A 12,863-nucleotide genomic window follows, 5' to 3' on the forward strand; every position below is an offset into this window, starting at 1 on the left:
CGGCGCAGATGTGAATAAAGTTGACCGTGTTGTTGCAGAAGAACTTTTCCCCACTCAGCTCGTATTACTTGCCTCACATGCTAATTCGAAGAATCCTCTTTCAGGATTAGACATAAAGATGTTATAATCAGCAACGTGCACACTTGTGCGTCTTTGGAAATTTGAATTTAAAATGTTTGCGCCAAGGTCGAACGTAAAAAATAACTCTGTTTCAGAGGAATCCGACTTTAATTCAAACACAAGTTGATCCGGTTTAATTTAAGCACAATCAGCTCTATGTACAAGACGTGAGCGGAGGTCAACGTGAAGAGCAAACAGAGATACTAATTTGTCATCGAAGGACAGCAAATATCAGAAATCCTCTATTTCCTTAAAAGCACCCATTGATCAAATAAAAACAAATGACAAATCACCGGGGCCTCGTTAATAATTCACTTCCACAGCAAAATCACTCCTCACGATCCCTTTATACAGAATTAGTATAAAAAATGAAGGTAGAACATGAAGTGAACTGGAACTACTTCCTTTGTTTTTCTGTTCCAAGGACAAATGATTCACTGGATATCCCTTCTGATGGGATTTGGTCTTTATTTCTGACACCCCGTCGTTCTGTTGAGGCTTTCGTGTGGACCGGGTCGAGCTCTCGTCAGCGTTGCCGCCAGTCACAGCACCCTTGGGAGTTAAACGAGAGTGTGACGACGCTAAAGGTTTGCGTAGTATCGATCTCTGTTCTCGTAATCTCTGTTGGCAAACTTGGCGTCCTTCTTGCCGTGCGGGACGCGTCCAAACGGCGCGTGGTCGTTGAAACACGAGTCAAAGACCTCGTCCACTATTTTCTCCGCCTCCTCGCGGCTGATTTTCCTCACAGCAAGGATGGAGCGAAGAGCACGGCCTCGGACGCACTCCTGCACGGAGAAAAAAGAAACAAACATGAAGTTAATGTTAGATAAACGCCTGAAACCTGCCAGGAAGTCCCGTTCATGTCAGTACAGGTACCTGATGATGCTGCTTCAAGCCGAAGTTGAATCTGGAGACTTCATTTTTAAAGGAGCAGTCTTCACTGAGGTTAGCCGCCCGAATCTGAAATAATGACACAAACAAAGTCTCTGGATGATCAACAAACAACTTTTAAAAGCAGGATAATGATTATTTCCTCCCTAACAGTTGAATTAAAACACTGTGACTTTATTCTCAAACTCAACAGGAACATAACAGCAAACTCAAGAAGGCAGAGCAATCTGAATCACCCAGTAATCAAAGTTTGCATTGCGCTCACCTCGGAACAAGCCAGATGTCTGTAGTTGTTGAACCAGTCGACGTGGGCCCGGCAGTGGTCGAAGGCGTGGATGAGCTCGTGCGTGACCACTCGGTTCATGTGAGACTGCTGGTGGATGTTGTTCTGACACAAGACGATCTGCAAAGAAACGTAAAGCACTCTCATTCTGTTTTACGTCGCCAGAACGTCGATCTTCATGCTTGCCAAAGACACATTTTCTTACTTGGGAAGACGTTGCGTCAAAGCCGCCACTGACCGTCCCGTCACAGTCCTCACAGGAGAAATGTCGCTCTTTGGACACTTGGCTGTGGCGAGAGGGGAAAGTAAAGTCACCTACAACAGTAACAGTAAAGTATTCATAGCCAGCTCATATTTGAATTCCTTATTGTTATATTGTTGTAAAAAGTGTCAAATATAGTGGAGGGAGGAACACAGGTGAACATTATCACATTAAAAGACAGAGAAATTGAGTATTAACCAGGAAGTGGAATTTTGGGCAATTTTAAAATGTATATATTTTTAAAGGAAATACATAATTTTGGGATTAAAATAAATTCAAAAAGAGGAAATGATTCTGAAGATGTTTCAATAAATGAATGCAATGTCTGTTTCTATTAAAAACAGCGTATTTGAGTGTTATTATTATTATTATCTAGCTGGTAATAACAGTAGTAGCATTTGCAATAGTCTGTTCAGTGCTGTGTAAACAAGTCCCAGGTTTTACATGGTACTATGAAGTATATTTGATTGAGGTGATACGCACCAACCTGAACTTTTCATGGCACTGAGGAGGAGTTTGGCATACGGACCTGAGGAAGCAGAGACCAGTTAGAGTTGAATGATGCTAACGTTAGCTGCTAGCTACATTAGCTTACTGCTAGGTTGCACGCAAGGTTAAAACGTTAACACTGCGTTTAAACATCACAACAACAACAAAAACCATTTAGTCGGATGAGATATTCGCTGTTCACTGCCCCTTTAGTAGGAATACATAGCTAGCTAGGACACTCACTCGTCTCCATCGCGAACTGCAACATGACCTGACACTTGTGGTTGAAAGTGAACAGACTCTCCGCGATCGACCTCCCCTTGTAGTTCCCCGCGTTCCTCTCCGGGAACAGATTGTATCCGTATTCCTCCTCTTGCTTGGACTGGTCCATTGTGGGAAATCTGTCAGCAGGCTGGGAAATATTAGCATTAGTTTAGCCCACCGATGGCTAGCTAGCGAAAGAGGTCATGACTGTTTTGTAGATCACGTGGTCGCAAAAGGTCAAAGGTAAATTAATGGTAATATGTTTTTTTATTTGATTGGCAGCACTCTCATACAAAAAAATCCCATAACTAGTATTTCATTTTATTGTAGAATAAAAATAAATTAAAACGCATCTTTTTCAACGCTGTTTTTAGAGACGTTTAGCGGTATAGATCATCTATTCAGAGCGTGTAGACGAGTCGTCAACTCATCGGAAATACGTGGACCAAAGCTAAAACCGAATAACCAAACCATAAATTACACAGCTAAAACCCCGAGGGGACCCGTACTCACGCTGTATTTATAACATCGTTAACATTAAGGCAATGGGCAACCTTTGATATGTATATTTTGTTTTGTTTTTATTTTTTTATGGGGAAGCTTGCTTTATTCCAAACCCAATTGCTGTAGCTACTATTTAATTACATGATAAAACCAGAAATGATGACGGCCGTGTAAAACCGACACCTGTGTTGCGTGTAGCTGCGGACTTTTACAAAACTGGTAAACTATTACATTCGTGGTAAGTGCTTCTGTGTTTAAGGTTGTAGCATAGATGATCTTTCATGGTTACGCCCAGCGCGCAGGCGCGAGCAGCGCAAAGGCTGCCGGTACGCGGCTGTCATGGCCGCGAACGTAAACAGAAAGCTGTGAATAGCGACACATTTTGTTGAAGTAGTAAGTCAAAGTATTTTAGCAGTAGTTACCAGCCGGGGAAACAAGCGCCAGGTACTTTCTAAGCTTCAAGTCGCTGTATTGTCATTTACATTTACTTGATTTGCTCTGAATGCTTCGTATTTTGCTAACTAGCTGCTAGCCCTCAAAAGCATGACAGCGTGATTCTCGTGTGTTTTCCCCTCTTCTCTCCCAAAAAACAAATGTCTGTGTCGCAGGGAATAATAACATGTCCGTGGGGAACAAAGCCATCGAGTTGCAGCTCCAGCTTCGGCAAAACGCGGAGGATCTGCACAGCTTCATGACGGATCTGGAGAGCTGGGAGACGGACATAAAGAGGAAGGATGAGCAGCTGAGGACGGGAGGAGTCCAGGAGGTTCAGGTTTGCCCCCCTTATTGTACAAGTCCATCCACCCCAGAAGCAGGTAATGCTCTTTATTGATCGTCAGGTGTTCATTGTGTCGCAGAACAACCTCCCACCTGTGCGCAACAAGGACTACAAATCGAAGATGCGGGAAAGGAAGAAGAAGAAGAAGGATCCGGCGGGCGACGCGAAGCCACGGGAGACCAACGAAGCCTCGAGGATAAAAGCATACGACTACAGATCGTGGGACAAGTTTGACGTGGTAGCTAACGCACCCGTCACACTTAATATGATGGAAGACGTCGAGGAAGTAGCTGACTGATGACGTATGCCTCCATGTTGCAGGACAAGGCTCTAGAAGAGATGGATAATAAAGAAGAAGAAAGTCCTGCAGAATCAAACGAGTCGGACTCTGAGGAAGCTGCAGGTGATCGGGAGACAGGACTGTCTGAGAAAGAAAAGGTCATTTATATCTTTATTGTCATTGTAAGGACAATGAAACACCGTTTAGCAGCACTCCGTTTTGGCAATATACACAACATATACAAAATATATAAGCATATTAGATAAAAATATGAATAAAATATAAATACAAATACTTAAGTCCACTAGAGGAAGGGGATGGAAGGGAAGAACAAATGCTGTAAGTGCTGCAATAAAACAAAGTGAAGAAGAAATCCTCAGACCATACTTTTATTTTTAGGGTAACGCATATTTCAAAGATGGGAAGTACGACGACGCCGTCGAGTGTTACACCAGAGGGATGGCTGCCGATCCTCACAACCCTGTGCTTCCCACAAACCGAGCCACCTCCTTCTTCAGACTCAAAAAGTAAGCTGCACAACAAGACGGCTGTATTGCATTATATACAAATATTGGTTTTATGTCTTCATTGCCCCTCCTGTAAATCGCCGTCGACGTTGCCCTCTGCAGGTTTGCTGTGGCCGAGTCCGACTGCAACTTGGCGATTGCTCTGGACAGCAACTACTTCAAAGCGTACGCGCGGAGAGGAGCATGTCGGCTCGCGCTGAAGAAATATGAATCTGCATTAGAAGGTGAACTGTTTCAGAGGATTAGATCCTGGGGGATTTGTTTAACTTTAAGCACACTGAGATAACAGTGAGAATGTGTCTCTGAATAGATTATGAGACGGTCCTCAAGCTTGACCCCGGGAATGTAGAAGCACAGGAGGAAGTGAAAAAAATCAAAGAGGTGAGTGCTGGAAGGATCGTTTTAGGTGTTTAGCCTTATTTTCCAAGTCTTCTGATCTACTATTTCCTTTCCTCGCCTGGTTGGTTTCAGACTCTCGGACATCAGGTGCCAGCCGCCCAGAGTGAAGCCACACAGCCACAGGAGGCTCCCACAGCAGACCCTGATCAACAGGGACTAGTGGAGGAGCAGCAGAGACGACAGGAGGCAGCTGTACAAAAAGACAGAGTATGCTTTTCCTTTTTTTTAAAGCTGCATCTCTGACAACCAGCTGTATTCATTAAAATCACACAATTCAGCAGTGGTCGTAGCAGACAGACCCGGCAGAGATCTGCACTCTGATTGGTAGTGTTCTGAATGTGCCCTTCAGGGGAACGCTTACTTCAAAGAGGGGAAGTATGAAGCGGCTGTTGAGTGCTACAGCAGAGGCATGGAGGCAGACAGCCTGAACGTCCTGCTGCCCGCCAACAGAGCCATGGCCTTCCTCAAGCTGGAGAGGTAAGATACTTTATATCTCAGTGAAAAAGTGTCTCTTAAAAGAAGATCAAACTTAGCTTTTTGTTTTTTCTGTGCTGCAGGTATAAAGAGGCGGAGGAGGACTGCACCAAAGCCATCACTCTGGACAGGACCTACTCCAAGGCTTTGGCCCGCCGTGCCACCGCCAGAGTGGCTTTAGGGAAACTGGAGGACGCCAAACAAGGTGCTGTATAGAACAACACTGTCCTCCAAAAGCAAACAGCAGCAACTGCATGTTCTCTGTTTTCTTTAATTTGACTTTATGTTACAGATTTTCAGGAGGTGTTGAAACTGGAACCAGGGAACAAACAGGCCCTTAATGAGCTCCAGAAACTACAGATTGTACGTTTAAAGATCCTCTTTGAGATTATTCATGAACTGTGTTTTTAAGGGACAGTTCACCCAAAATCAAAAATACGTATTATATGTCGTCCTATTTATCAATCTGGATCGGTTTGCCTTCTCTCCAGTATAATGGCAATATATGGCACTCGGCTAACTAATGTCTCTTCCCAGAAATCCTGACCCGGTTAGGCAAGATAATCCACAGACCTTTTGTTGGGAACATTAAAGTTGAACCCCAAAACGGACATCGCTACAGCCGATATCTTCAAAACTAGACAACTCGCACCAAAGCAATCTAGAGTGATGAATTATGGAGCTAGAACAGTCTCATAATTCATAAATGCACACAGAAATTCATAAATGCACAAAAAAGATTTACAAATGTATTTGGGGATTTGTATATACATGTGACTCAAAACACAAATACATTTTCAATGCACACACAAATATGTTTCATTTCATATGTAAGTAAAAAATACTCACATATAAAAAACAAGATTCATAAACATATTTCCAATGCATACACAAATCTAAAAAAAAATCACAAATACATGAATGTTAAAGTATTTGCAATCTTCATCAAATACGCATTTGGGGCTTGTTACATTCATATATGAACTGTTGGACCTGTATTTACAAAGTGCTTTTCATTTGTAAACCTCCCTGCATTTGTGTGTGAAACTTTTGAGACTCCCCTGACGTGACTCTGATCCACAAATGCGTTTTTTCTAAGAGGAGGTTGTCTGTAGCCAATCAGATGTCTCCCTCCTTTACAGCCAATCACGTGAGTGTCTCCCCCAAAAGTCTAAAACACAACTCCGCCCGCACCGGTTCATCTTCCCCAGAATGAGGGAATAAATTACTTCCATAAAATGCTTCTTTATAAAAGAAAAATAGATATTTATATAACTGTACACCTAATCTATACAGCATAAAGACAGGGAGCACAGGAAGAAGGGAAATTATCTCCAGAAATAAGGTCGATTCTGGCTCTAGCACCCATATCCCTCCAACGCAACGCACTCACGTGATTGGCTGTAAAGAAGGGAGACATCTGATTGGCTACAGACAACCTCCTCTTAGAAAAAACGCATTTGTGGATCAGAGTCACGTCAGGGGAGTCTCAAAAGTTTCACACACAAATGCAGGGAGGTTTACAAATGAAAAGCACTTTGTAAATATAGGTCCAACAGTTCATATATGAATGTAACAAGCCCCAAATGCGTATTTGATGAAGATTGCAAATACTTTAACATTCATGTATTTGTGATTTTTTTTTAGATTTGTGTGTGCATTGGAAATATGTTTATGAATCTTGTTTTTTATATGTGAATATTTTTTACTTACATATGAAATGAAACATATTTGTGTGTGCATTGAAAATGTATTTGTGTTTTGAGTCACATGTATATACAAATCCCCAAATACATTTGTAAATCTGCTTTGTGCATTTATGAATTTCTGTGTGCATTTATGAATTATGAGACTGTTCTAGCTCCATAATGAATAGAACCACGGGTGATTTTTGATTTTGGGCTGGACGGTTCTTGTCCCTTAAATTCCAGGTCTGTGTGGACAATGGAGACCTCAGACTTAATCAGGTTTGATCCTCTGCAGGCTTCTGTCTCGTTAATGTCATTCTGTTATGTTAGGACGTGACTTCCAGCGGCCTCCTGCGGACACCAGACGGCACACAGCGGAGAACCGTTCAGCCAATAGACAAACCAACACATCTGCGGTCAACTGTGAGTTTTTCCACCTCGGTGCATGTCTATTACTCTCGGAAGTTGTGATTATCACTTTATATTTGGCATATTATTGGCTAAAATATGAATTAAACAATTTGAAAAAAAATACTTAATTAAAGTAACATACAAATTGTCTGACATGCTTACACAGTAGTTTATTTCCCATTTACAACATGCTTTAGCATTATTTGTCCAGCAGGTGGCAGGATAGACATCAGTGTGAATTGAAAACCTGGATTCTGTAATATTAATGTTGTGGTGCTCTTCAGAAACCTCTGAGGAGGATTGATATCGAGGAAGTGAGCGGGAAGGTGACGGTGTCTGCTGAGGAGTCGGCTGGATCTGAGTTCTTCCTCCAGGAGTCGACGAGGGAGGAAGAGGATGAATCCTCTCCGCTGTCGACGTCCCCCAGCGCCAAGATGATCAAGATTGAGGAGATCGCAGAAGTCCCCTCGCACTCGTCCGACCAGCAAGTGGCTCCGCCTCTCTTATGTCACAACGTTTTATTTCTTATCTTGTTTGGAAATGTTGCATCATGTTTGTGGAACGTGGCATCGATAATTCCCCACCAGTAAACGTATGTTCTGTTCCCCAGAGTCCCTGCTAGCAGGCCGAACAAACAGCCGGCGCAGAAGGAAATCATTCCTCCCACTGAGCCATCAGCCAGCGCCTCCTCGCCTGCAGCAGAGCTGCCTCCTCCACCCAGCAACAGCTTCCAGCTGGAGGCCGACCTCCGCAAGATCGGAAACCAGCCCCAAGTCATTTACAGATACCTGAGGGTGAGCAGTATTATGTTTGTGTTCAGGCAGTATAGCCTAGTTTCCTGTCTGAGTGCAGTGGAATAGATTTTTATTGCTAATTATTTTATAATCGTAATGATTCACTTTTCAACCCAATCTGATTTCCACACATTTCATTTGAATCACCAGCAAACTTACAGCTTAAATCTGCAATTTAGTAGTAGTTCTTTTAAAGCTCGGGTTGGTTGTCATCCCCATCATTGTGATATTTGTTGCTCATTACATTCAGACCGCAATCAATAAATCAGTTGCTCTGCCTGGGTCAGTGTTGCCGACTGGGCTACTTTCTTGCTAGATATAGCAACTTGCAACGAGCTGCTTTCATCTGAAAAGAGTCGGCAACACTTTCTTGGTTTTTTTTCAGTCGAATAAGTCTTCAAATCTGGTTTCTCAATGTTGCCAACCTTAGCTTTAAATACGTTCTGAGAGATTTTACATTTTTTGTTTTTGTTCTCATCTTGCAGCAAATCAAACCCGAGGCGTACGCAACCATTTTCCACCACTCCCTTGAACCCGACATTCTCAACCAGCTCCTGAGGACGCTGTGTGATTTCTACATCAAGTGAGTTTTTAAAGAAGATTCTCAAAGGAAATGAAATAACTGGTTTTCTGTCTGCGTTCGCTAACAGCCGTCTCGTGCAGGAACGAAGCGCCGGCTGTCACCCTGCAGATCCTCGGCAGCCTGGCGAGTGTGAGGCGCTTCGACATGGCCGTCATGTTCCTGTCGTCCCCAGAGAGGAAAGGTGGAGTCTCTTTGATGTTGCAGAGGTCACTCATCCACCCACACATTCCACCATATTGATGATTTGCTGTACTTCTTCTGTCTCCCCTCAGTGCTCAAAGAGCTGTTTGACTTCCTTCACCGATCCGAGCTGGAGGGATCGTCTGTCTCGGCTTTACAGAAGAAGTACGGTGTGTGACGCTGGGAGCTCCATAGACTTCAAACTCCGACACACACAGTTCTACGTTACTTTGAAAGCAACTTAATGTCGTTATTTTCTATTACTGAATAAACTTTAATTGAGTTCACTTAAATTGGCCCGGTGGAAATGTGATTCCATCGTCTTCCTCTTTTCATGACGCTGCTCACAAAAACTCACAAACGGAGACTTCCTGCTACATTACTGTGTAAATGTGAACATTTACTCCACAGCTGTTTCCATAAATGTGTTCGCATGCAAACCTGGAGAGAACTGTGAGAGTTGAGTCGCTATTAAAGGTACAGAGTGTAGCATTTTAGGGGGATCTATTTTGTGGATTATCACCTAAAAATAAGAATTGTTGCGGGTCCGCGTCACGCCTCCTATGTTCTTGATGAGGCCGTTCGCGTTTTCCAGATTTTTATGTCGGACATCATAGTTGTCTTAGATGCTTGGCATTCTACACACTGGCCCCTTTAAGACTATTTTCAGAAGCTGCACAACAAATAAAGGTGTATTTTGTTGTTGAATCAGTCACTACTGAATTGTTTTGAATTCTGTACTGCATAATCTCAGATGTGTCACCTGGGTGATTAATTAACACTGTGTAATCAGAAGAAAAGTACAGTAGCTCATTGTTTATTAGGAATAAAGGTACATATTGTTTGGCAAGACAAATGGGAATATATGATGAAAGAAAAAGAGATTAGCTTTGTGTAATTAAAACCCCCGAAACGTATTACTCAAGCAAACAGTGTCATTGCTTTATACCCTGTCTTATCCTGTTCAGGGTCACAAAGAGGTCGTCCCAGCATGCATTGTGCTAAAGGCAGGGAACACCCTATTCAGGTGGACCAGTCCATCACAGTCAGAGTACACAATGCTTGAGCAAATACAGCCACACACGTACACAAGGTGTCATTAATAAGAAGATTACCGAACCTCGACGAGTGTCAGATCGCGAGGCTGAAGTGCAGTTCTTCCAGAGTCTCAGCAGCCACACCAGACCGGATCTACAGGGAAAAGTACATATTAGTCACATATCGGCTCTAAACTTTGTCTAAATACCCTCAAACTTGCCGCCGCCGCTGCCCACCTGAGATGGCGAGCGTCTCATTGGCCGTCACCGTCTTCCCAGTGAACATGTTCTCGGCCTGGCAGCTGATGGACTCTTTGGAAACGTGTCGGTTCACCGTGATGTCGACCTCACTGCCCGGCATGGTCTTCCCATACAGGGTCCACTTGAAGCTGCAGGAGGGCGAGCACTCGGCGGAGCACGTGAAGGTCGCCGTGACCCCGATTTCGAGGGTATCCGGCCCGGAGATGATCACGTTCCGTGGTCCGTCTATTGGAGAAGCACAAATCATGACAAACCATAGAAAAACCCACTCAAATAGGTGCAGAAAAGTGGAATCTTCAACCCCCTGATATCGGCTTACCGGGCACCACCACTGTGGTCAGAGCTGATCCGTTCTTCCCCGTCGCCGAGTTGAACGCCACACAGATGAGGGTGGCGGCGTACGGAGGCGTTACGGGTGTGAAGGATATGGAGGCATTGGTAGAGATGGACGTGCCGTTGTAAAACCAGTTGATGAGGCAGACGGGGAAGCAGTCGGTCACGCACCGCAGCTCCTTTGTGGATCCGGGCTGAGCGAACATCACTTCGCCCACCGGGCCTCCGTCGGGATTCACGATGAGCACCTCATCTGGTCCGACTGGATGACACGACACACTCGGTACTGATCCCAAGAAACAGCAGCTCATGTGGCTGCAAGCACACTGATCTTATACTCACAGTTTACTTGCATCAGGTAGCCCACAGACAGGATGGGGGTCCCGCCCTCCACCACCAGCGCGGCGTCGTGGATGGTGCGGTTGAAGCCCTCCACCGTCAGACATTGGTACAGCCCTCCATCTTCTCGTAGGAGAGGACTGAGGGTGATCGAGGTGTTGTTGGGGGAGAAATGCACCCTATTGGACGGCGGAATTTGCCGTTTGTTCTTGAGCCATGTAATGGAGGTCGGGTCCCGGGGGCCAACGCACTTCAGGGAGAAAGGCTTGCCCGCGAGCGGCAGGGCCTGGGAGGTGGGACGAACCGAGAAGGGGTCTGTGCAGAGAAGACAATCAAAATTGATCAACGTTGCTAGTCTACTATGGTCACAGAGCTCCTACACCATAACACGGGTGGAACCAGTGTGTTATGGTGTCGGTAACATCACCGACTCACCGATGACCGTGAGGTTCATAGTGGCAGCGATGGTGACGTTGGACTCGGTGTTTCTCGCCTCGCAGGTCAGAGGCTCGACTTTGGCGTAGTCGCTGACGGTGATGGCCAGCCGATCCTTCTCGAAGGTCTTCCCCCTGAACCTCCAAGTGAACACGCAGGACGGGGTGCACACGGCAGAGCATGTGTACGTGTACCGCTTTCCCATCGCCACCGCACGGTCACCAGCGATGGTGATGTTGGATAATCCTGCACGAAGAGAAGACAAAAGATGCATAAACGATATCCTCAATGCTGCTTCACATTGTTGGAGGCCTTTGACGTACTTGCCACCTGCAGCTTTAAGGCACGTTCGATGAAGCGGTGTGAGACGGGGTCCTGAGCCCTACAGAGCAGGGTTTCGGAGACGACGCCCGCAGCCGGAGTGACAGAAATGGTGTTTCCTCGTGGCGTGGCGAACGTCTCCCATTCATAGGAAACGGTCCACAAGTAGCTGCAGGAGGGGTGGCAGTCAGCCGAGCAGGTAAAGTTGGACGCTTCTCCTGCAGTAAGAAAGGCCGGACCGCTGATACGGATATTTGTTGGTCCAGCTGGAAAAGATGGAGATTGGTTTAAAGGCATTCCTTTAAAAAAAACAAAAAAACAATGTATGCTTGAATAAAATGTATTTTTATGATTACCTATCACTTCCAGCTGCTTTTTGTCAATGAATGTCTGTCCTGTAGCAGGGTTGACCGCCGTGCAGACCAGGTTCTGTGGTGGAAGTAGTCTCTCAGGCTGCAGGCTCAGCTTGGGCCCCGAAGAGCTCTTACCATCCCAGGTCCAGGTGAACCGGCACGGCGGGTAGCAGCTGACTGAGCACACAAATTCATACGACATTCCCACCGTCATGGCGGTGACCCCACTGATCTCCACGGAAGATGGGCCGTCTGCATGTTGGAGGTAGAACAAACATTGTTTGCCAATATAAAAGTTAGAGGTCTGTAGATGTGAAGATATGACTCATAGTTTGATTCAGACGAAATGCAGATGGATTTTTGCACCTCTGGAAAGGTTTTATAATTACTGACATTTTATGTAATGCATGTATTCATTTATGCTTTATTTGATGGGAAGGAGTGTGAGCTAGTGTGGGAGGTCAACAGATGGGGGGTCGCTCCTTTTCCTTTTCCGTGCTACCATGGAAAATGTGCACCAATGAGTGGATGTTTGTGACTCTTGTCTTATTAAGAAGGTCGGAGTATCTGACCTTCTGGGACTCTCTGGAAAGAGCACCACCTGGCAAAAGGCCGACAATGCTTCCCGGGGCAATGGCGGAGAAATCTGGAGCAGGTCTGGTTCTGGTATCCAGAACAATGATGGTGGATAGACCTGCAGCGATGAACTTCATCAGGTCTGCACCTTCACATCTCCACTGTGATGACCCCCGTTATACTCACAGTTGACTTTCATCTCGTAGCCAACGGATTGCATGGGGGTCCCCCCCTCTGCCACCACGCATTGGTACATGCCGTCGTCCTCCTGCAGCAGAGGA

At 45.2% G+C, this 12,863-nt stretch overlaps 3 protein-coding genes across 3 annotated transcripts; 1 reads left to right on the plus strand and 2 right to left on the minus strand.

The window, feature by feature from the left end:
• Positions 1–212: 212 nt before the first annotated feature.
• On the minus strand, positions 213–2,541 carry atp23 (ATP23 metallopeptidase and ATP synthase assembly factor homolog). The gene is made up of 6 exons (XM_084038624.1): positions 2,289–2,541; positions 2,040–2,085; positions 1,500–1,581; positions 1,277–1,414; positions 997–1,080; positions 213–905 (listed from the first exon to the last, which is right to left on the minus strand). The coding sequence occupies exons 1-6, from the start codon at positions 2,434–2,436 to the stop codon at positions 702–704; spliced, it is 702 nt and encodes a 233-aa protein (XP_083894750.1). The 5' UTR covers positions 2,437–2,541; the 3' UTR covers positions 213–701.
• Positions 2,542–3,116: 575 nt separating this feature from the next.
• rpap3 (RNA polymerase II associated protein 3) lies at positions 3,117–9,378 on the plus strand. The gene is made up of 17 exons (XM_084038663.1): positions 3,117–3,257; positions 3,422–3,585; positions 3,671–3,829; positions 3,913–4,029; positions 4,271–4,398; positions 4,501–4,622; positions 4,709–4,779; positions 4,870–5,004; positions 5,147–5,274; positions 5,355–5,476; positions 5,564–5,634; positions 7,290–7,382; positions 7,655–7,854; positions 7,981–8,164; positions 8,650–8,747; positions 8,828–8,928; positions 9,020–9,378. Exons 2-17 carry the CDS (start codon positions 3,433–3,435, stop codon positions 9,103–9,105), a joined length of 1,968 nt encoding a protein of 655 aa, XP_083894789.1. The 5' UTR covers positions 3,117–3,257; positions 3,422–3,432; the 3' UTR covers positions 9,106–9,378.
• Positions 9,379–9,511: 133 nt separating this feature from the next.
• LOC311032056 (cell adhesion molecule CEACAM5-like) lies at positions 9,512–12,863 on the minus strand. The gene is made up of 7 exons (XM_084038664.1): positions 12,769–12,863; positions 12,010–12,258; positions 11,333–11,919; positions 10,901–11,212; positions 10,545–10,820; positions 10,202–10,450; positions 9,512–10,118 (listed from the first exon to the last, which is right to left on the minus strand). The coding sequence occupies exons 3-7, from the start codon at positions 11,604–11,606 to the stop codon at positions 10,096–10,098; spliced, it is 1,134 nt and encodes a 377-aa protein (XP_083894790.1). The 5' UTR covers positions 11,607–11,919; positions 12,010–12,258; positions 12,769–12,863; the 3' UTR covers positions 9,512–10,095.

The sequence above is a fragment of the Eutrigla gurnardus genome (genome assembly GCF_963514095.1).
Source record: "Eutrigla gurnardus genome assembly, chromosome: 21".
Classification (NCBI taxonomy): Eukaryota; Metazoa; Chordata; class Actinopteri; order Perciformes; family Triglidae; genus Eutrigla; species Eutrigla gurnardus.